The 20401-nt window shown below is 40.4% G+C and overlaps 3 protein-coding genes across 6 annotated transcripts; all 3 read left to right on the top strand.

The window, feature by feature from the left end:
• Nucleotides 1-18: 18 nt before the first annotated feature.
• On the top strand, nucleotides 19-7261 carry dnajc7 (DnaJ (Hsp40) homolog, subfamily C, member 7). Of its 4 annotated transcripts, none has more exons than XM_073493944.1 (14): nucleotides 25-104; nucleotides 898-986; nucleotides 1105-1229; nucleotides 2251-2364; nucleotides 2549-2623; nucleotides 2715-2833; nucleotides 3596-3749; nucleotides 3885-4049; nucleotides 4312-4403; nucleotides 4566-4639; nucleotides 4729-4875; nucleotides 5396-5548; nucleotides 5721-5783; nucleotides 5883-7261. In XM_073493944.1, the coding sequence occupies exons 1-14, from the start codon at nucleotides 40-42 to the stop codon at nucleotides 5918-5920; spliced, it is 1473 nt and encodes a 490-aa protein (XP_073350045.1). In that variant the 5' UTR covers nucleotides 25-39; the 3' UTR covers nucleotides 5921-7261. The 4 variants fall into 4 exon arrangements, with proteins under 4 accessions (XP_073350047.1, XP_073350045.1, XP_073350046.1 ...); XM_073493943.1 differs by having other exon boundaries at nucleotides 40-104; nucleotides 5721-5792; nucleotides 5883-6017; XM_073493946.1 differs by lacking the exon at nucleotides 898-986 and having other exon boundaries at nucleotides 19-104.
• A 315-nt stretch (nucleotides 7262-7576) lies between these two features.
• Nucleotides 7577-11273, top strand: odad4 (outer dynein arm docking complex subunit 4). The gene is made up of 11 exons (XM_073495348.1): nucleotides 7577-7702; nucleotides 8652-8783; nucleotides 8923-9076; nucleotides 9164-9225; nucleotides 9463-9613; nucleotides 9791-10015; nucleotides 10186-10393; nucleotides 10477-10563; nucleotides 10721-10917; nucleotides 11031-11131; nucleotides 11210-11273. Exons 1-11 carry the CDS (start codon nucleotides 7577-7579, stop codon nucleotides 11243-11245), a joined length of 1479 nt encoding a protein of 492 aa, XP_073351449.1. The 3' UTR covers nucleotides 11246-11273.
• A 1805-nt stretch (nucleotides 11274-13078) lies between these two features.
• Nucleotides 13079-19453, top strand: cnp (2'',3''-cyclic nucleotide 3'' phosphodiesterase). Its single transcript, XM_073494664.1, has 4 exons — nucleotides 13079-13181; nucleotides 15524-17155; nucleotides 17593-17720; nucleotides 18050-19453. The coding sequence occupies exons 2-4, from the start codon at nucleotides 15562-15564 to the stop codon at nucleotides 18500-18502; spliced, it is 2175 nt and encodes a 724-aa protein (XP_073350765.1). The 5' UTR covers nucleotides 13079-13181; nucleotides 15524-15561; the 3' UTR covers nucleotides 18503-19453.
• The last annotated feature ends 948 nt before the right edge of the window (nucleotides 19454-20401 follow it).

The following is a 20401-nucleotide window of genomic DNA, read 5'->3' as shown; positions in this document are numbered from 1 at the left end:
GCAGTAGATGTGGCCCCGCCCCTTCTCATTCACGGCAAAATGGCGACTGACGACTGCGATATGGATCCTGACATGGAACTGCTAAGTGACGAAGAATTAGAAAGGTAATATAAGTTACCTCTCTGTTGTCAGCGACTGAAATACACCTGTAATTGTGTATCATACTGACATGTTTCATCCAAAGACAGTGACGTGTTCAATTTCTCGTCGCACTATGAAAGCGAAGCAGCGCGCTACCGCTAACTGTTTAGCTAGCTGCCCCGGATCGTGTTTAGCTCGGTTGCCATCCACTTAGCTGGATGTGCTGGATTTGTCTGGCTTGCAGTCAGGCACACCATGATACATTCAAATCTACCGTTGCCTGTCAAGTGTAAAAGTTGATCTGGCCGAGAGTACTGCGTTAACAACATTGCGATATTTGAAGTAGCTGGCGAACTAGTTAATGACACCATGATCTCAATGTGTGGTCGTGATGTAAAACATGAAAGGCTTCCAAAAAAAAGTCATGGCAGTGGCCCACAACATGGTGTCATATGTTCCTGGCTCTGCTCCCTCTCTGCTTCACAAAATAACTACGTGTTTGATTGGCACTTCTGCCCTGCTGCTTTTGGCTATTTCTATGTTTAGCCAACTCAGGCCAGCAAGCTCTCTGAAATGCATACGTTCACTCACAGTCCTGGACATGCTCTGTTTACATGTTATTATGCATGTTATTATGCATGTGTACTCAGAGTGGACTTAACTTAAAGGAATAATGTCTGCAGAGAAGAAGTCGTGTCGGACAAACCCAGCCAGTTGACTACTGACACACAGCTGTACAGTCATGCTCTGTCCATAACAGAACTGATCTTAGTTTTTGCCATTATTATATCTGTCTTACTGCCCATTTTTACACAGGGAAGCAGAGGGCTTCAAAGAGCAAGGCAATGCCTTTTATATCAAGAAGGATTACGCTGAAGCATTCAATTATTACACCAAGGCCATAGGTAATTATGCCTAAATAACTTGGCTTGATGGGGTGATATTGATTTTGTGTTTGTATGAGAAAACAAACTCTGCCTGTCTTTTATAGGATATCAATAACTTTTTATTTTTATTATACAGACATGTGTCCGAAGAATGCAAGCTACTACGGAAACCGGGCAGCGACGCTAATGATGTTGGGTCGGTACAGAGAGGCTTTAGAGGATTCCCAGCAAGCAGTACGACTAGATAACTCCTTCATGAAGGCAGGTGGTGGGAAACAAACTGTTAAATTCTATATGAGGGGAAATCTACTCTTGTACTGCTGTACTTTACTGTACATTGTTAAGTATATCCTGTTCTGAGTGTTGTTTTGCTGCATAAGCTTTCCATATGCCTGCCTCTTCTTCTTACATTCTTGTCCATAGAAGGGACGTAAATGTGTTTGATTTTTGCAGTAATGTGTGTAAATACCCTGATTAGGCAAGCACAATTCATTAAAATATCATTCAAATTGTAACATGGCAATATCGATGTTTTGATAAATGGAATACTGTAGTGCTGCAGAGATGCCCTGGTCTACAAATCTTGTTCGCCAGATGTAAGAAAACATGTTTATTTGGTACAGACCCCGACAAATGTGACATCATCGTGATTTTGATAGTTTTCTCAGTGAAAATAATAATCGTTAATCTTACTGAAATTGTAATATCTGTCAAAATAATCAAAATACATCCTTTTTTCCATATCATGCAACCGTAAACATGATTAATATTTTGTTTTATAATTGAGGCAGTAGTGGTAAAATTAACTTGTAAAGTTTGGTTTAGATAGCAAATAACAGTTACTGTACAACTTCAGTTAGTTTTAAAAGCTCATTAATTGAGAGACAAAACAACTAAAAAAAAGGTTTTTACTCAGCTTTGACTAACCACTACTTGGGATCTCAAAATTTGAGTGTAGCTGTGTACTACACTGCAAAACTATGTGCTGCTTCATTTTGTAGGAATGACTAGTTTAATCAGTTTTATGCTTTTTCTTCTTATGGTACATAGCGCCTCAATATATTAACTATACCTCATCCCTATAGTAGTGAATAATCATCCATTGCTGCAGGGTTACCAGCATTATGATTTTATAGACAGGATTAAAAAAAGTTAGTCCAGTAACAAAGCAGTAAATTAGGGCTAGCCATGGTTTAGTTTTTGGTAAACAATGCCCAGCTGATTTGAGTAAGAATGGGAAGTTATCGCTTCGGTTGTGAACTCTTCTGTCTTTTCCCTACAGGGCCATCTGCGAGAGGGCAAGTGCCACCTGTCTCTTGGCAATGCTATGGCTGCCAGCCGCTGTTTCCAGAGGGTTCTGGAATTAGAGAATGACAACAGCCAGGCCCAGCAGGAGGTGAGTCAGCCTCCGTTTGGCAGAGCATGATCTGACAACTTGGACATGATTATCCATTATCACATAAGCGTTGGCCAAGCTAATGCAAATAAAAGTGGAAAGGTCTAGTATTGAGTGGTTTTAGAGGAGATCAGATGATTGACTTAATGGTCTTCTCACTGAATACTACACATTCCTTTGTCAGCTGAAGAATGCAGAATCCATCCTTGAATATGAGAGAATGGCAGAAATCGGATTTGATAAGAGAGACTTCAGGATGGTAAGTTACACAGTTATCACAATCATACTTAATGCTGTCAATTATGTGATATGTCAACAGTTACAGACAAGTGTGCTGTGGTTGTCTCTAGGTTGTATTTTGCATGGACCGTGCCTTGGAGCCTGCCCCAGCATGTCACAGGTTCAAGATACTGAAGGCAGAGTGTTTAGCCCTGCTGGGGCGCTACCCCGAGGCTCAGTCTGTAGCCAGGTAAGAGGACATATTTGAAAATTTGACATAATTGGAATTTGTAACAAAGACTGCAGGGTGAAAGCAGATTAAAACACAAGGGTGTGCATGTGCCATACCAACTCAATAACATATTATTATAATTCTTATCAGTCAGTCAAACAAAAGAGCAAGTCTTCATCCCAGAGCCCTGTAGAAACAGGTAAACCATGAAAAATGACTTGAAAGTAGTAATTATAAATGTTTCATATTTCATGTTGAACACAAGTTGGCCAGATAAATGGAATCCATGGGCCTAACACCTGATATTTTTAAAAACTATGAAGCACATCTCTGTTTTTATTTTCTGAAGAGTTATAGATTCGACACACCAGCTGAAGAAGTTTAAACTTGATCTTACCTTCATAATCACAGTGCTTCAAAAATGGCACATCCCTTGAATTGATCACCCCGCTTTGAAAATGAAGATTCTCTGGGAAATGCCTTCAGGAGAAGGAGATGGTGAAAGTCATTCCCCCAATTGAAGCAGGAAATTAATAACTTTGGCTGGTGCTCTCCTTCCATTAAGGATATGTCTGTTCGCTCGTTAATGATCAGCTGCTACACCATGGCATCCTTTTACACTGTCCGACGAAGCACATAGATTCTGCAGTATGCTGTAGTTTTTCATAAATGAGCTAAACATTCAAAGATGTTGATATAAAATGCCATATTTTGTTATTACTTCTCTTTTACCTGTATTTTTTCTTTTAGCATTAATATGAATTATTTTTCCCTGTTTAGTGATATTCTGCGGATGGACTCCACTAATGCAGATGCACTGTACGTGCGTGGACTCTGTCTGTACTATGAGGACTGCATTGACAAGGCTGTCCAGTTTTTTGTCCAGGCCCTGCGTATGGCTCCTGATCATGACAAGGCTCGGCTCGCTTGCAGAGTGAGTAATTCAGTTGATAAAAGATTTATAAATCCAATAAACTTTTAATTTATATTAATTCCTATAAATCTATCCATTAGTGTATTGTCTAACCCAGAGGAGCTTTTAAGGTTGTTCTGTGTGTTGTCTTCCCAGAATGCCAAAGCACTAAAAGCCAAGAAGGAGGAGGGGAACAAGGCGTTCAAGGAGGGAAACTTTGAGGCAGCGTATGAGCTGTATTCTGAAGCACTAACAATAGACCCCAACAACATCAAGACTAATGCCAAGCTGTTCTGTAATAGGGCCACTGTTGGATCTAAGGTAAGGAACAGGAATTTGACATCACAGTGATTTATAATCACATACATATCATCAACCATACATCACACACTCACATGTAGTTGTTCATAGGATAGCACAGGTATAAACTGTGCAAAGTTCTCATCCTGCCCCTCTGGCAGTCCAAGTTTTTTGTTATCTTTGCCATGTTGAACTTTCTGCTATCACATCAAGAGAACTAGGTCACTACTTTTCTCTCTCTGACTCTGCCTCAGATGGTGATTCTCTTCTTTTTCTTTAAAAGCTGAAGAAACTAGAACAGGCCATTGAAGACTGCACGAAGGCCATTAAACTGGATGAGACCTACATCAAGGCCTACTTACGGAGAGCACAGTGGTATGTCCAGGTTCTCTAACTTGGTTGTTAATAGAGAGAGTAAGTTATAATGTATTTGTTTTTCCGTCCAACAGAATACAGTATCGTTATCTAAACTCATATTGTGGATTCGTACAAAGTGGGTAAAGAAGCAATAACAGGCTTGTGTGTTCTCTGCTGCAGCTATATGGACACAGAGCAGTATGAAGAGGCAGTGCGAGACTACGAGAAGGTTTACCAGACAGAGAAGACAAAAGGTGAGAAGCCAATTCCTCCATTGTGGCTGTCGCAGCTTTCGGCAAAGATAAGTGTTTTTTAACCCGTTTTTTTCTTTTGTACTCTCCAGAACACAAGCACTTCCTGAAAAATGCCCAGCTGGAGTTGAAGAAAAGCAAGCGGAAAGATTACTACAAAGTGCTCGGGGTGGATAAGCACGCCACAGAAGATGAGATCAAGAAAGCTTACCGCAAACGGGCGCTTTTACATCACCCAGGTGCTTAACTGAACCGAAAAAGATCTCTAATAACTAAATAACTGTGCAATTCTACTAGGGCCAGGGCTGCCCCCGACTAAAGACTTTCCTTGTCAAGTAGTTGTGGCACATTTATGATATTTAAGTATCTAAATATATTTTCCTGGGGGTACAGACAAAGCAAACCGCCCGTCAACGACAGTGCTAATGGCAAAAGCAATAATGATTCTGAATGAGTCGAACAACCAGCAATGAGACTGAACAATTCATCGTTCAGAACATGGAAATAAATAACTTCCAACTTCACAAAAACATATACTCGGGGACTTTTCAACATAATGGATGATGAATGCTTACAAATTAACTTGCTTTTTTGCATTTTCCGTGACTTATGACGAATGAAAACTTGGTCGACCGAGACTCTTCTCATCAACTAACGGTTAAGCCACTTATTACGGGGGCAGCCATGAAACTGTAGACACTTGAACCTCGGCCAAAATTACATTTGTGCTTCTTCTTTTTTTTCTCCTTCTTTTTTTAGACCGTCACAGTGGAGCTAGTCCTGAGGTGCAGAAGGAAGAGGAGAAGAAATTCAAGGAGGTGGGCGAGGCTTTCAGCGTGCTTTCAGACGCAAAGAAGAAGGCTCGCTACGACAGCGGTCAGGATCTGGAGGATGACGGCATGAACATGGGAGGTCAGCACCTGGGCAATCCTTGGGGTGGGAAGTCTCAAGGGTGAAATCAGACTAAAGTGCAAATCATGTCTGAGCTAATTAACTACCTTTATTATCAAACGGCTGTTATTGTTATGTTGAGGGCCCAGCTTTAAAGGTCTGTGCTGATGTTGATTCTTTTCGTCTCCACCAGATTTTGATGCCAACAACATTTTCAAGGCGTTCTTTGGAGGCCCAGGCGGTTTTAGTTTTGAAGGTAATTCCTGTGCGTATCATGCAAAACTGATTTGTGAAATTATGCTTTTCTATATTTTGAGAATACATCAGTTATTGACCTGTTTGTTGTTTGTTTCAGCATCTGGACCAGGAAATTTCTTCTTCCAATTTGGTTAATTGGAGGATTCTTCTACCTAAACCGTTACGTCAGGACTTTTCGACAATGTCAACCCCCCAACTCACCATCCATATTTAATGACTGACTGATTGCAAGTCAGATTCTTGTCTATGCCATTGACTGAATGAATGCAACCCAATGACCACATGCAACAAATGATTTAAAGCCCGTTTAGCAAGGACACCAAGATGTCTCAAACTGAGTTGATAGTGTTACTGGTTTTGGATTTGGTTTTCTTCCTCACAGAATGAAACAAACTTTGAAGTCAGTAATGGCTAACAACCCTGGTCCAAATATTCTCTCTATTTTTGAGATAGGAGAGATTGTGCAGCTATATTATCAGAGCTTTTAGGGATCCTGGGGAAACTCCTAAGATGCAACTGAGAATTGAGCAAGCTATTATCCGGCTCGGCTCAACTTACTGCTGAGCGGGTACTCTCTGCATGAAAGTAAATAACTTGCTTAATGATTTCGGAAGAAAATCCCTGAGCAAGCGGCGCCTCCCCCTTTGAAGAATCTGTCAGACAGACAGTTGGCTGCTACGAATTCGCACTGAAAACTGCCTCCTTGTCATAAGCCAATAGAAGTACTTGAGCATATTTTTTAAATTCACAACAGCTGGAGCGTAGACGTACACACACAGTACAGCTGAAGCACACAGAAAGATGGCAGTGGAGACAGCTGTGCTGACTTTGGTCCCTCTCCTTCTCGTTGTCACACGTTTTATGTTTGATGTTGCCATTCACAGATTGCTGCATTGTACATTTTACTGGAATGTAAAGTGTTGATTTGTGATGATAGTTGATTGTTTTTTCCATTTTTTTAATTTTCATATGTATATTTATTGTAAATTTGCTGTCTGATAGAACCATCCATGTGAGATGAGGACGCTTTTCTGTCATCTAAAAAGTTTCAAAGGGGCACAGAGTATGCATCCCTTTGACACAAAATTCAGGAAGGTAATTGTTTTTGCTTGGTGTGCACGAAATATTGCACAGAAATAGATTGTGCTCTGTGTTCTTTGTGATGCAAGCTGTCTAATTTTACTCCATGCAACAGATAAGCGTAAGAATACATGTGTATGACACGTGGTATGTGTTCGCTATTGTCTAAGGAAGTGTGTAATAATGGAAACCTGGTAATGTTGGGTTACTTCCTGATGAGTGTGGTGTTCTCTTGGTGCATGTCATGAAGAAAAGAAAAGAAAAGAAAAGAAAAGAAAAAAGCGTCCTCATCTTTGCTCTCATTATTTTTGCCCTTATGGCGAAACCATCCAGTCTTTGCCCTTGAAACTTACCAGCCATGTCAATAAAGTTGGCCTCCTCTGGGTTTCCCCTAAACTGTTTGTTTTCTTTTGTTTTGGTTGCATAGTATACGTGTTGATAATGAACACTTAGTGAATTAATATGAATTATATTAACAACAAATACATATATACACAATGAAAGCTCAAATTTTGTGCCACATTAAAACTGATATTGGAGTTGTACTAAGCGAGGCGGGCACAAGATGGCGCCGCTTCCCGCCGCTCTAGGTTTGTTAGTGTGGTTGCTAGGATACCAGTTGGCCGGAGATGCTAATGTGTTCTGATGAGTTAACGTTACCCCCCGCTGAGTTAAATTTTCTTTTGATTAGACCAAGAAGTTGGCCCAAAAATGTCAGACTTGAGCGGGGAAAACGAAGGTCAAAAGCCGAAGGGCGTTTTCTCCACTTTAATGGCCAATGGGGACTGGCTGTACCTTAAAGGAGAGTATAAAAAGGCTATAGAGAGCTACACAACGGTAGGTAAAGTTAGTTAGCTAGCGTTAGCTTGCTTGCTATGGTAAATCTTACTTCGTCACAGTTTGTCCTAACAAACTGATGAACATTTTTGGATTTGTAATGCTGTGTCCAAGGTTGTCAATGTAGCTATTATAGTTTTCCCAGTTATTAAAACGCGTTTCCTGAAATTGTAGCTCAATTTCCCGAAGCTCTAAACACAAATATGAAAAACAGTTAGCTCACCATTTTGTCAAAACCCCACAAATCTGTTGTTTAATGAAACACTGCAGTCAAAACCATGTCCTCTCTCTCTCAACTGGGTTGTTGTTTTTTTTAACCAAAACGATACACACAGCTACCATTTGAATATGTAATATATTTTTCTAAATGTTGTCCCAAAATAGGTTGCAATGGTATGGTTCATACAGTAGAAATAATGTTGCCATGTAATAAAGTACTACAACAGATAAATATATGACATAAACATTGCTTTGACATACTGACTGCACTGCAACACTTATGAATTTGAAAAGTTAAGCATATATGACATGTCAGAGTTACTGATTTTGTAAATAATTGAAATGTGTGAATAATATAGTACAAAAACAAATGACATTTTCTGATTGTGCCACCAAAACATCTGCATTTATCAGCCATTTATCATCAGACCCGTATTTGTCGTCTTCCTCCTCTTCCCCTCTGTTCTCCTTAACTGCTCAATTTTTCATTCAACATAGTAAAAGTTACTCGAGGCCTCTCTTACGTTCTGAGGTGGAACCAATTGGTCATAAAGGTCTAGCATTTTGAGGGCCTGTGTTTTCCAGGTAAACGAGATGTGCTACAAGAATGGGATTCATGGTTAGGGTTTAGCAGTCGGGAGTTTTGTTTTTCATACATGACCTTTGAGTGTTAAAAATCCTGTGCATAGTTTCAGTTTTTTTGTGTGACATGACGTGATCTTTTTTTTAGGCACTGACTTTAAAGCCCGATGACAAGACCTGCTTCGTTGGCCGATCTAAATGTTACTTGAAGATGGGTCAATCTGACAGCGCTCTAAAAGATGCAGAGGCTTCACTCAAAGAGGACAAGACCTTTTTTGAGGTAAACAACAGAACAGCAACAACAGAAATGCTGTCTATTTATCTTAAATGACAGCGCTCAAGTCAGTACCCAATGTTGATATGTGAGAATTTGTAAAAAAGTGAAGCTCTTAACTGTTTATTCTATTGTGATATTTCAGGGTTTGTACCAGAAAGCAGAGGCATTGTACTTCATGGGAGAATTTGAATTTGCGCTGGTGTTCTACCACAGAGGACAAAAGCTACGTCCACAAATACAGGATTTCAGATTGGGTATCCAGAAAGCACAGGAGGCCATAGAAAACTCTGTTGGCTGTATGTACTTCGATACTTTTTATAGTATATGAAAATCCTCCTTACACCACATCTCTAAACTATTTGTTCTTCTCTGGCATCCTCTAGGCCCTTCCTCCGTAAAACTGGAGATTAAGGGAGACCTGTCATTTCTCGAAAAAGATGAGGAGGTGAGTGTTTGTTGTGTTCCCCTTTAATAACTTATTTTTTACCTGGAAAACTTTAAGATAGAGCAGTTCTTACAATAATTGTACACATACAAACATCAGTCCTGTCCAGGTCAACAGGTAACAGTGAAGGACCTTGTTTCTAAGTAGTGGCTTACCCTAGATATTGCAGCTGTTTTATGTAAAGCTTAACCATAAACCCCCTTCTGATGCACAATATTATGTTTCTGAATGATAAAGAGAGTACAGCCAATTACTGCTATTCAGAATCTGACGACAGAGAAAAAACAGCAGAACAAGAAGACCCCTAAGAATGAGAAGACTACCAAACAACTGCTGGGAAATTTTTACAGTGACAAGAAATGTCTAGAAAACCTGCTGAAAGATAAAAGTAAGATTTTATTTCACTGAAGACATACAGTATTTTCTAAATTTGTCTTTTTTATCTGCATCTTTCAAATGTTAACTATTATTTTCTCATGCTGTCCTTACCATTCAATATGTTAAACCCACATACAATGATGTTTTTCCCTTTTAATAGACTAACATATTACACAATAATCTGCAGCCCTGGTTAACAGTAAGACGAAGAGTGGTGAAAAACTGCAGGATGTCATCCAGAGCTCCCTCACGTACCTTGACAGCTGCACAGAGTTCTGGAGCCAGGAGAAACCTATCTGTCCGGGCGAAAGGGAGCGTAAGAGCATGCATCAGAAACGTAGCAAGCCACGTCACATTGCACCCACTGAACCTGCTCAATTCCTGCTGAAGAGCCTGGATGACATTGCTGCAGGTAGGGCAGATAGAGCTGCAATGATGAATTGATTGTCAACAGATCAACAGATTAACCAACAATTAAAATAATCGTTAGTTGTGACCCAAAAGGCAGGCTTTTGGTTGAACTTGTAGCTTTGTGCTTTACTTTTTAGCCAACAAAATGCTTACTGTACGTTTGTGCCGTAGAGTTGTCATCAGGAAATGCAGAAGGTAGTCTCAAGAAGGCGGAAGAAGTCATGAAGATCATGCAGGGCTGGTCAGAGAAAGAGGTGCCCAATAAGAAAGAGGTTTTGGGCAGCCTGCATAGTTGCATTGGGAATGCCTTGTTTGACCTGGGAGACACGGACAAAGCATTAGAGCATCATCAAAAAGACTTGGAACTGGCAGAACAATGGTGAGAATTTGAAGATGACGCAGGAGGAGTGAGTACATTTTACAAAAATAGATCAAATGTTCAGTAATCTTTCTTGTCAACAGCAAACTCCCAGATGCAATGTTGAGGGCTTTGGACCACATTGGGCAGGTTTATGCCCAAACTAGACAGTTCTCACAGGCCATTGAGTTGTAAGTAGATAATGAAATAACAGCTGCACATCCTTTGCAAAATGTCTACAACACCTCTCCTAATGAGCATTGTTAAACATTGAGGTGTCACTACTGACGATCATTTCATCAGTGATTGGTCATTTTATTTGATTTTTTCTGGATGTTTCCACTTCAGCTGGGAGAGGAAGATTCCCCTGGTCTGTGATGGTCTGGAGAAGACCTGGTTGTTTCATGAGATCGGTTGGTGTTACCTGGAGCTCGGTCGCCACGAAGAAGCCCGAGACTATGGCACCCGATCAGCTGCTGCAGCTGATGAAATTGCCGATGAGAAATGGCAGATAAATGCTAATGTTTTAGTGGCACAGTCAGAATGTAATTATACATTTTTTTGCTTGTCAGTTGTTATTTTTCCTTAATTAACATTTTTTTTTTTTTACATATTTATGAAATCAGTAACTCTGATAGTCAATTCCCTTCTGTTTCAGTGAAACTTGGAAACTTTGAATCCTGTGTCTCCCACTTTGAGAGAGCCTTAACCAAAGCCAAACTGCAAGAAGACGAGTCTGCCATGAATGCCATTCAGAAGGTTCCCTCTCTTCCTCGTCTTCTTTTTGTTCCATTTAAAGATGTTTTTCATCCTTGACATTTATCCTTCTGCTTTTAGGCCGTCGATGAAGCAAAACAACATCTACCACAGTGAGGATGTCGTCATTGGAGACTTGTCGTGCTGCAGAGAAGACAGTAATCGTCATATAAAAGCTTTTAGAACCAAAGGAGACCAATATAAAAGATGTCTTATCTTTTAGTGCAACAAATGATTAAAATGTACAAATCCATTTTGATGACAACCTTAAAAACATCATCTTTACATGCGCATATATGTATTTGATTTTAGGATGTCTGAGGTGTATTAATGTATTAATACACTAGCTAATGAATAAGACCCAGTTTTTCTTTATCGGTTTTGGTGCATTAAGGCAGGATTTCAGTCGTAATTTCTTGAAAGTCAAAATACAAACAGTTCAGTATGAAACAGATGATATAAACCAGACACTGCATCACTGTGTGGTTTCTTAGAAAATCATACTGTGACATTGTTACTGGAAGCATTGGTCTCAGAGTGTTACAGACAGTTGTGAATTGTGCGAACAAGTATAATGTTCTCGGAAGAGTAACATATGCAAAGTTCTTTGAATTTGTATTTAACCTTTATTTTACCAGGAATATTCCCACTGAGATTCAGAATGTCTTTTAAGAGGGAGTCCTGGCAGCAGCATAAAAAGTTTCACATAGAGGAACAAGCAGCAACTTAAAACACACGACATAAAAAGTGATTCAAGGCTTCACGCCTGACCAACAGAATAAACTCTAAAGAACAAATGCTATTATTGGCAGTATTGCAATATAATCCTAATCTATGAGGCTGCGTTTTTGATGCAATTCTTTGAAAACTGAAACATCTGTTATCTGTCAGTTGTGCCACTTAATCTAAAAAATACACACTTGGATATCCACACTGCAACCTGCCGACCATGTAGTCTTTCATCTTCTGATTACTTGAAACTTCTCCATACTTTCAGCAGGGAACTTCCCCTGTCACACCTCTATTACATCTGTAACAAGGCGTACATGGTGTGATTTACACACTCCAGTTAAAGGTGTATGTGTCTTGACACTGAATATTTTTCACATTTCAATAAATAGTAATGCTAAATGAACAGAAAAATGGCAACCAAGGTAAAAGGGGAACAAATAGGGTTTTTTTTCTTGATGTTCAGCACAGATGTAGGCCAAGAAAACATAAAACTGATAAATAAAATGTATTTAAAATAAAAATAAAGTCAGATAAAATATGAAACCAGGCAGGGGTTTATTGATTTCATTTATAAAGATATAGTTTGAAGAGCACGTCAACAGAAAAATAAGATGAAAACTCACTTTGTGTGTAAGTATGCGCATAGATTTTTTGTCCATTAAAATTGGGCAGTTTTTGATTAAAAAAAATCTTTATTGCACATTGGAGAGCAAGACAATCAGCAGGTCAAGGACATTATACAGTTGAAGCTTCCTGCATGTAAAAAGACAATTATTTGTAATGCGTCAATGTACGTTCACTTTTTTAATTTCTCATAAGGTTTAATGTATCATTGTATGAATTACATTCAACCAGACCAAGATATTCAAGTTTGGGATGTGAAAGTTAACAACTATAAGTGTAAGATTTGTTATGTAATTTAAAGGTTTATTATTAAATTCAAAGTTAGTGGGGATTTCAGAGGCATAATTGTTACAGAGATGTCATAAACAATCTTTTCTTCAAAACAAAGATGTAGAGGTGCAGAGAGAAAATAATATATCACTAAAGGTGAGAGATTTTAGAGTGAATTTCTCTGATTTTCTTCAAAACACAACATAAAAAATAAATAAATAAATATAAAATAAATCTGCATCCGGTCGCGTCCTTCCGGTCTTCAGGGGCGTGTTCGTGGCCACGCCCCAGTTTGCGCGTCCCCGGCAATTTCCTTTTGAAGCGGGAGCGTGTCTGTGCCGAGGATTGCCTTGTCATTGTATCCAGAGAGAAACGCGTGGTCAGCGGCACCGCCGACAGACAGACAGCTCCCACTGCAGCCTAACTGGTAAGCTGGCATCTTAGCGAACAAAAGCTCCTCGCACAGTCTGCTACATCTCGTCCGTGTTCCGCTTTTTTTTTTTTTTTAAAGCACAAACAGCCTAAAATAAGTTATCCCGGGACGCGTACACGCTGGGAGATGATAAACCGTGCTAAGACGTGGCGCTGTGGCTGCTGATGTTGCAGCACATTAACTGACTGCCAGGCTAAATTGTTTTTGTCTGGCGTGCTAACGTAGGTGCACGCCACTCCCCGCCTCGACACATTGTGCACTTAATAAAAATGCTCTAACTCTTGTCCATTTTATCTGTTTAAAGCTAAACCTGACCTCGCTTCGACGCTTGTTTTTTTTTTTAAAAAATTAAAAAATCATATTTACAGTCAAGCGAATGTGTAATTAATGTGTTTAATCCTAACTTGATTTAACAAAAAAACATCCTCTCTGTCACTGCGCCATTCACTGCCACTGAGCCTTCCTCGTTTAGAGAATAAGATGAAGTTTAATGCATCTCAAAGTGTTCATATCTCACAATTTTTGCACCCTGTTTGCTTTTCATATTCTGCGTGTTCCTGCCTGAAACGAAGGTGTTAAATGTCCGCCAGTTTGTGTTTGTTGCTTAATGTGTTGAGGAGTGTTGTGAGAGCTTCCCCTTCTGTCTCATGACACGGTGGTGTGGTTTCACACATCTGTTAAATCCCGTGTTTGGTAACAAATCTTACTTGACGTTTGAAAATGAGCTGAGGTAATGACACTTTTCCCCGATGCCCCCATTTTCTTTACTGCCCTTTGTCTGTGTGTTTGCTGGCAAGCTTTGGCGCAGATACGAGGTTTGGGTTACAGTACGTTGCAGTCACGTCGAGTGTCAGTTTCACTACACTTTTTTATCTTTTGTGTTGTTAACAAAATGCAAATCGACATTTGCATGAAACTGTAGAGGGCAGATTTTGCCACCACTCCTACCATATGCACAATGATGCAACACCCCTACTGAGAGAAAATGGACATTGTAGCTTGAGGTTGATGCAGTGCCATGGCACTAAATGTCATGGGGAGGAAAAATATAAATATATTCTGATAGTTATCTGTTTAAAAAATAGTGCATCAAAATATTAAAGTACTGTAACTTTTCCTTTTGGATCACCTCATTACCAAACATGCACAAAAAAAAAAGACTTGGGGAAAAAAAGTGAGATCGATAAGATGACTTTTATTTCATCTTAATAAGGAGTGGACTGAATATCAGGGCCGATATTCAGCGTTTCCCAATCATCGGTGTCAGTGATTTTTCTGTCAGATTGCTGTTAAAATAAGCTAATTTAAAACGTGCTAAATGTGGCTCTGATGCAGCATCCTCTCACACTCCCACCCACAACGCTATCTGATTGGTAACACGTCACATTGATAGCCTATAAACACTGAATAAACATAATCTGTAATCATAAATGTAGTGGAGTGGAAGTATGTGGTAGCAGAAAATTGAAATACTCAAGTAAAGTACCATCTGTGCCTAACCTTACATTCGGTCATGGTGACGGGCTCAGGCAAATAAAGAACATAAGTCATCCCGGCAATAAAAAATAAAATAGATTAGGAAACCAATCCAGGAATTTACGTCAGCGAACTAGACAGCATTTTCAAGTCATTCAAGTGAGGCTATTCATGATTATCCTGATAATGAAAATTCACCCCGAGTGTTTTTTATTGTGATTTGCGAACATCCCATCCTTATTGCATTGTACGTGAAGATGTGTTTCAAAATAAAATGATCCACCCTCTACAGCTCCCTTTCTCTTTCTCAAGCCAGGAATATTGACTAACTTCCTGTTTTTGAGACATAATGACCGCAGTCCTCATAAAACTGTTTGACTTTTTCCTCTGAAAGGGCACGTGGTCTGATAAAAAGCTGACAGATGTGACTGTATGTCCGAGGAAAGTCACAAGGTTTTTCATGTAAAAAGATAACACTGTCAACCATTGATTTCACTTCTCACGCTGGCTGTTTGTATAGTGCCAGCTAAAGAACACGTTTTACCGACTGTAATTATTTCTGGTTAATGGGGCTCTCTGCCAAACCCAAGTTAAACCCACTCCTTCTAAATCCACTGAAGTCTGGTGTGTTGTGGCACAGAATCTTAAATACATGGATAAATCAGTGACACCCTTGTCCAGCCTATGTCCAAAGTTTTTCTGACTTAACTTGATGACTGTTTGATTAACTGAAAATCAAAATCCAGTGCTGTTTGAGGTGTCGGGGTGGGCAAAAGCTCATATGCGTTTAGAGGGTTTTACATATTGTGTCGTCACTGATTTAAATAATCAATTTCTCCCTTTCTTTTTATTTGCATAAGGTATTTGGTGGTGTGTAAAGTCAGACTTTAAGCCAGACATGGATACTGAAAAGAGCGACAAGGTTTTACATGCGTCAGAGACTCCACAGCCAGAGGAGACTGTAATGGAAAAAGAGGTTGTGTCCAAACTGGAGACAGCGGAGGAGACTGAGAAGCCACCAGCTGCTGGCGGAGACACTGCGCAGATGGCAGTGAATGGTCATGATACTGAAGTCATAACTTCACAAACAGAAGACATAAATGTAACAGAAACTGTTGCAGTGTCTGCAGAAGAACCAAAAATGGAGATTGAGGAGAACTTGCCCACAGAAACATCTGAAACTGAGTCGATGCCTGTTGAGGTCGCACCACCAGAACCAGTTGAGTCATCTGAAACAATCTCTGACCCAGTTGAAGCTTTAGACACAGAACCTGAAAACATCCAGCCTGAACAGCCTGTGCCAGAGAACGACCCAGAACCTTTGCCTGTGCAAACGCCTCTGGCAGAGAGTGCCCCTGAACCAGAGCCAGAGAAATTGGCAGAAACAGTTCCAGAAGCCGAACTAGAAAAGCAAACATTACCTGAACCAGTCATGCTGCAGCAGCCAGTGGATATACAACCACCCAGCCAAGAGGAGAAAGAGACAGAACTGAAGACTACAATGGATGCTGTGGCAGAAGAAGTTGCCAAAATGTCTGTGGCAGATGTAGAAAAACCAGCAGAACCCGTGTCGGTGACAGTAGCTTCCCCTGATAAAACGGCAGTAACCGTGTCAGTGACAGAAGCCTCCCCAGAAAAAATGGCAGAAACTGTGTCGGCGACAGAAGCGGCCCCAGAAAAACCAGCAGCAACTATGCCGGTGACAGAAGCTTCCCCAGAAAAGCCAAAAGAAGCTGTGACCGTAAAGGAGGAGGCATCTGCTGAAATTGAGGACAAGAAAGAACCGGAAAAATCAGCTGAGTCTGTGAAGGGAGCTGAGGCAGCACCAGAAGGCGAAGGTGTTAAATCTGAGAAAGATGCTGAGCCTCAACAGGAGGAGGATCCAGTCCCTGCGCCTGGCTCCCTGTCCTTTGCCTTCCTGGAGCGAGAGCAGACCAAAGACGCCCTTCGAATCTCTCGTACCCTTGTTGTCCTCAGAGGCCTTCCAGGAAGTGGTAAAAGCTTCTTGGCCCGTGCCATCGCTGATACCTACAAAGAGCACTGCTCAATAATCTGTGCTGACGACCACGGTGTGAAGCCAGAGAGTCCAGAAGCATCCGTGGAAGGATACAAGGCTCTGGATGAGGCTGTGGTGGCCCGCAGCAGTGCAGGAACATCTTCCCCTCTGCTGCTGGTGGTGGACGACACCAACCACGCCCAGGATCGGCTGGCCCGCCTGGGGGAGATTGCAGAGCAACACAATCTAGTTGCTGTCTTTTTGGAGCCCCGTACTGAGTGGAGCAGAGATGTAGCACAGTTGATCAAGAAGACCAAGCGTGGACTGGAGGAGGCCAAACTGGAAGCCATGAGAGGTCCAATTGAGGAAATGTCCCTTCCTCTTTACTTTGGCTGGTTTCTTCTCTCCTCCGTCCAGGACAAGGTCAGGTGCACATCGATGGACTTCCTGAAAACGCTGGACACCATGGAGGCCTTCAAGAAACACCTGATTGACTGTGAGTGGGTTTAGATTTGTTTTTTATGTATTACAAATGTGAATGGACAGATGAGAAATAGGGTTGAACATATATCGATATATTCTCATCATGATATGAGACAATCTTTGATTTTGGATATTGTTATATTGTGATATGTAGAGCTGGGTATTGTTTAAAAAAATGTAATGCTGGTATCGATACCGGTTCCTGAACAACAATTTATTCGATACCAATTTTAAGAATCCAGAGTCAAAAATATGCTTTTTGATTTTGCCGCCCTGTCTTTGTGTTTACGAAGTGCTTTTAAGGAGATTTCAAACATCAAGATCAATATATGCGGTAATATTTTAAGGCCATCTTGCCCCACCCTAGTCAGAAATAAAGTCTTTAAGGACATTATAATCTAAAGTCTTTGTAATGACTAAGCTGCAATTGATCTTTCATTGTGTTTTCAGTCACTGGGAAAGCTGAGAAGGAGGTGGATTTGGAGCAGTACTTTCAAGCCAAAGGGACCCTCCACTGCACTACAAAATTCTGCGACTATGGAAAAGCAGAGGGTGCCAAAGAGTATGCACAGATTCCAGTAAGTGATCAGATACATTTTAAGTCAGTTGGTTGGTTTGTTCGGCATGCTCATTTTTTACTTCACATTTTATTTATTGCATTGGGTGAACCTTCCAAACAGTAACATGGTAGCAGTTGGGGCTGCACATTTATTGAAATATGATGAAAAATCACAATATTGCCAAATGCAATATTTACAAATATATATACAAAATTCTCTGTCAAAATGAGCTCAATATGTTTCTTTTCTCTACCACATCGTGCAGCCCTACGAGCAGTGTAATGTTTGATTATATCAAAAAGTTGGTTGTGATATTTCCTAATCGCTTCCTTTTTTCTTATCTCCAGGCAGTCAAAGATCTCAATGGTTCTGTGTTCGAGCTGTCACTGAGCGCTCTCTTTGTCACTCCTCGCACTGTTGGTGCCAGAGTGTCCCTCACCAAGGAGCAGCTTGTGCTGTGGCCAGCCGATGCCGAAAAGGAGGTTGAGTCTGCCGCCTCCCTGCCTCTGGGAAGCCGAGCCCACGTCACTCTGGGTTGCGCAGAGGGTGTCGATCCGGTTCAAACAGGTCTGGATCTGCTCGATATCCTGGCACTGCAGCAGGGCGGCCAACAGGGGGAGCTTGTGGAGGAGATGGAGCTCGGATCGCTGACCTATTACGGCGAAGGAAGGTGGCTGCTGAGTCTCAGAGAGCCAATCTGCACGCCAGCCTGCTTCTCCAGCTTCTACGAGCGCAAGGAGCTCGTGCCGGCCAAAAAAGAACAGGAGAAGAAGAAGAAGCAAAAGTGCAGCATACTGTAAATGGCAAACATGGGGATGTGTGGCCGGGATGACTGGTGATTTAAAACTTAGGCTTACTCTGTGCAAGGTTTGTGTGTTTGTGCAGTGTTTAGGGTTTCAGTTATCGCCACCCTAAATCCACAAGCTGTGTGCCTTTTTTACTGTTGATTTGCACCACAACCCAAGATGCCTTCAGTCCAGTTAGGCTTGTTAACGTTGTTGAATATCTTGTTTCACATATCAGTGCCAGAGTTGCAGTGCCTGGCTATTTGCTGAGGTGGAATTAGCTGCAGTTTTAGACTAAGGTAGCATAGCCTCCTCCCACAACTCCACTTAGATTCTCTCTTCTATACCTGTCAGTGTCTCTCAGTATTCAGATATACAAAAACTAGGTACTTTCATTGCATGCACCCCAGGTTAACGGTATCAACATATTAACACATTTCTGACCTGCTTTAAGTACCACTGCCGCTTCAACACAGATTGTCTTGTGTTTCCTCTGTCTTAGCTGTAAGTTAAAAAGATTAGCTGTCATTTCTGTGAAAGTGTGTGTGCGCGCAGACTAGGAAGTTAAATGTTACAATAGCATATGGGCCAAAGTTATCTATTTGATTAAGTGTATTAGAATGAATGTCATTTATAGAGGTCCTTCCTTGTAAAAATCTTTGCACTCTGCATAGTTTGAAAGGGAGAATGCTGATGAATTTGGTATTTGTTTCAGCAGCTTGCACTTAGTAATTATCAAATGCTGTGAATCCAAGTCCATGTTTTGCAATCTTTTTCTACAGCGCAAGACTGCACCATTGATCCCTTTTATCCTCTTTGAACAGCACTTCATAATGCATTTCGATTTGTATCCTCTGTGACTGTAATTTTTGAAGGGCAAGTCCTACTTTGTGTAGCTCTTATGAATCACTATTTTTGCACTTGTTTTGTACACTTAATAAAAAAGAACATGCTTTGCTCCAGTAATGCAGTTTGCTGTATGTTCAGTGCTCCTAACATGCAGGCTGATAACTGGGACGGTTTATCTGCACATGGTCATTTTCTCACAGCATGCACTTACGGGTGAAGGTGTAAACCAGCAGAGGGCACTCATCCCTTGTGCAGTGCTGGTAAAGACATATAGTAAGGCCTTTTAAAAAAAAAAAAAGGCCTTTTGTACTGTATATTAAACCCCAATTTTCTTTGTGCTTATCTTCAGAATTTGTTTCCGCTCAGAACTATCCAAATATTGTATTTTTAAACATTGTACCACAGACCGGATTGCACCATTTGTCTGCTCTTTTCAGTTTGCTGTTGCGTAAGAATCTGGCACAGTAGAAATGCTGTAAACTCTATTATAGACAGTATATCTGCCAAAAAGAAGCGGCTGTCTAGACCGTAGCCTGTAATATCCGCACTGCATTTCTGATCCATCTACCTGATGCCTCCAAAGTGCATCACACCTCTACTCTAAATGCCTTTGTGCTTTATATGATGGGGATTTTTTAAATTCCTGTACGTTATTTTCAGTGTTGCAAAAAGTACCCAAAAGTCATACTTTAGTTAAAGTCTAGATAAACTTTGTTACATTCCATCACTGGTCTTTTTGTATCTTATCAGGGTCGGACAGGCACAGTAGCCACAAATCTAAAGAAATATTGCTCCTGCTGCGTGAAACATGACAAAAACGTATACTTTTTTCATCATTATCATCATTTTTTAATAATAAACTTTATTTTTATAGTACGTTTCATACAAAAAATGGAGCTCAAAGTAATACATTTTATAAACTAAAATAAAAACAGTATTAGAGGCATAAAAGAAACTAAATAAAGCATGTAAAATTTATTTTAATAATCTTTAAATCATTTTAGACATTTTTTTGTATCATCCCCCAGTCCTCAAACTATATAACTGAAGCTTGTTTTACTTATG

Source organism: Pagrus major, chromosome 23, assembly GCF_040436345.1.
Source record: "Pagrus major chromosome 23, Pma_NU_1.0".
Taxonomy (NCBI): Eukaryota; Metazoa; Chordata; class Actinopteri; order Spariformes; family Sparidae; genus Pagrus; species Pagrus major.
This window is presented reverse-complemented; position numbering and strand designations above follow the sequence as displayed.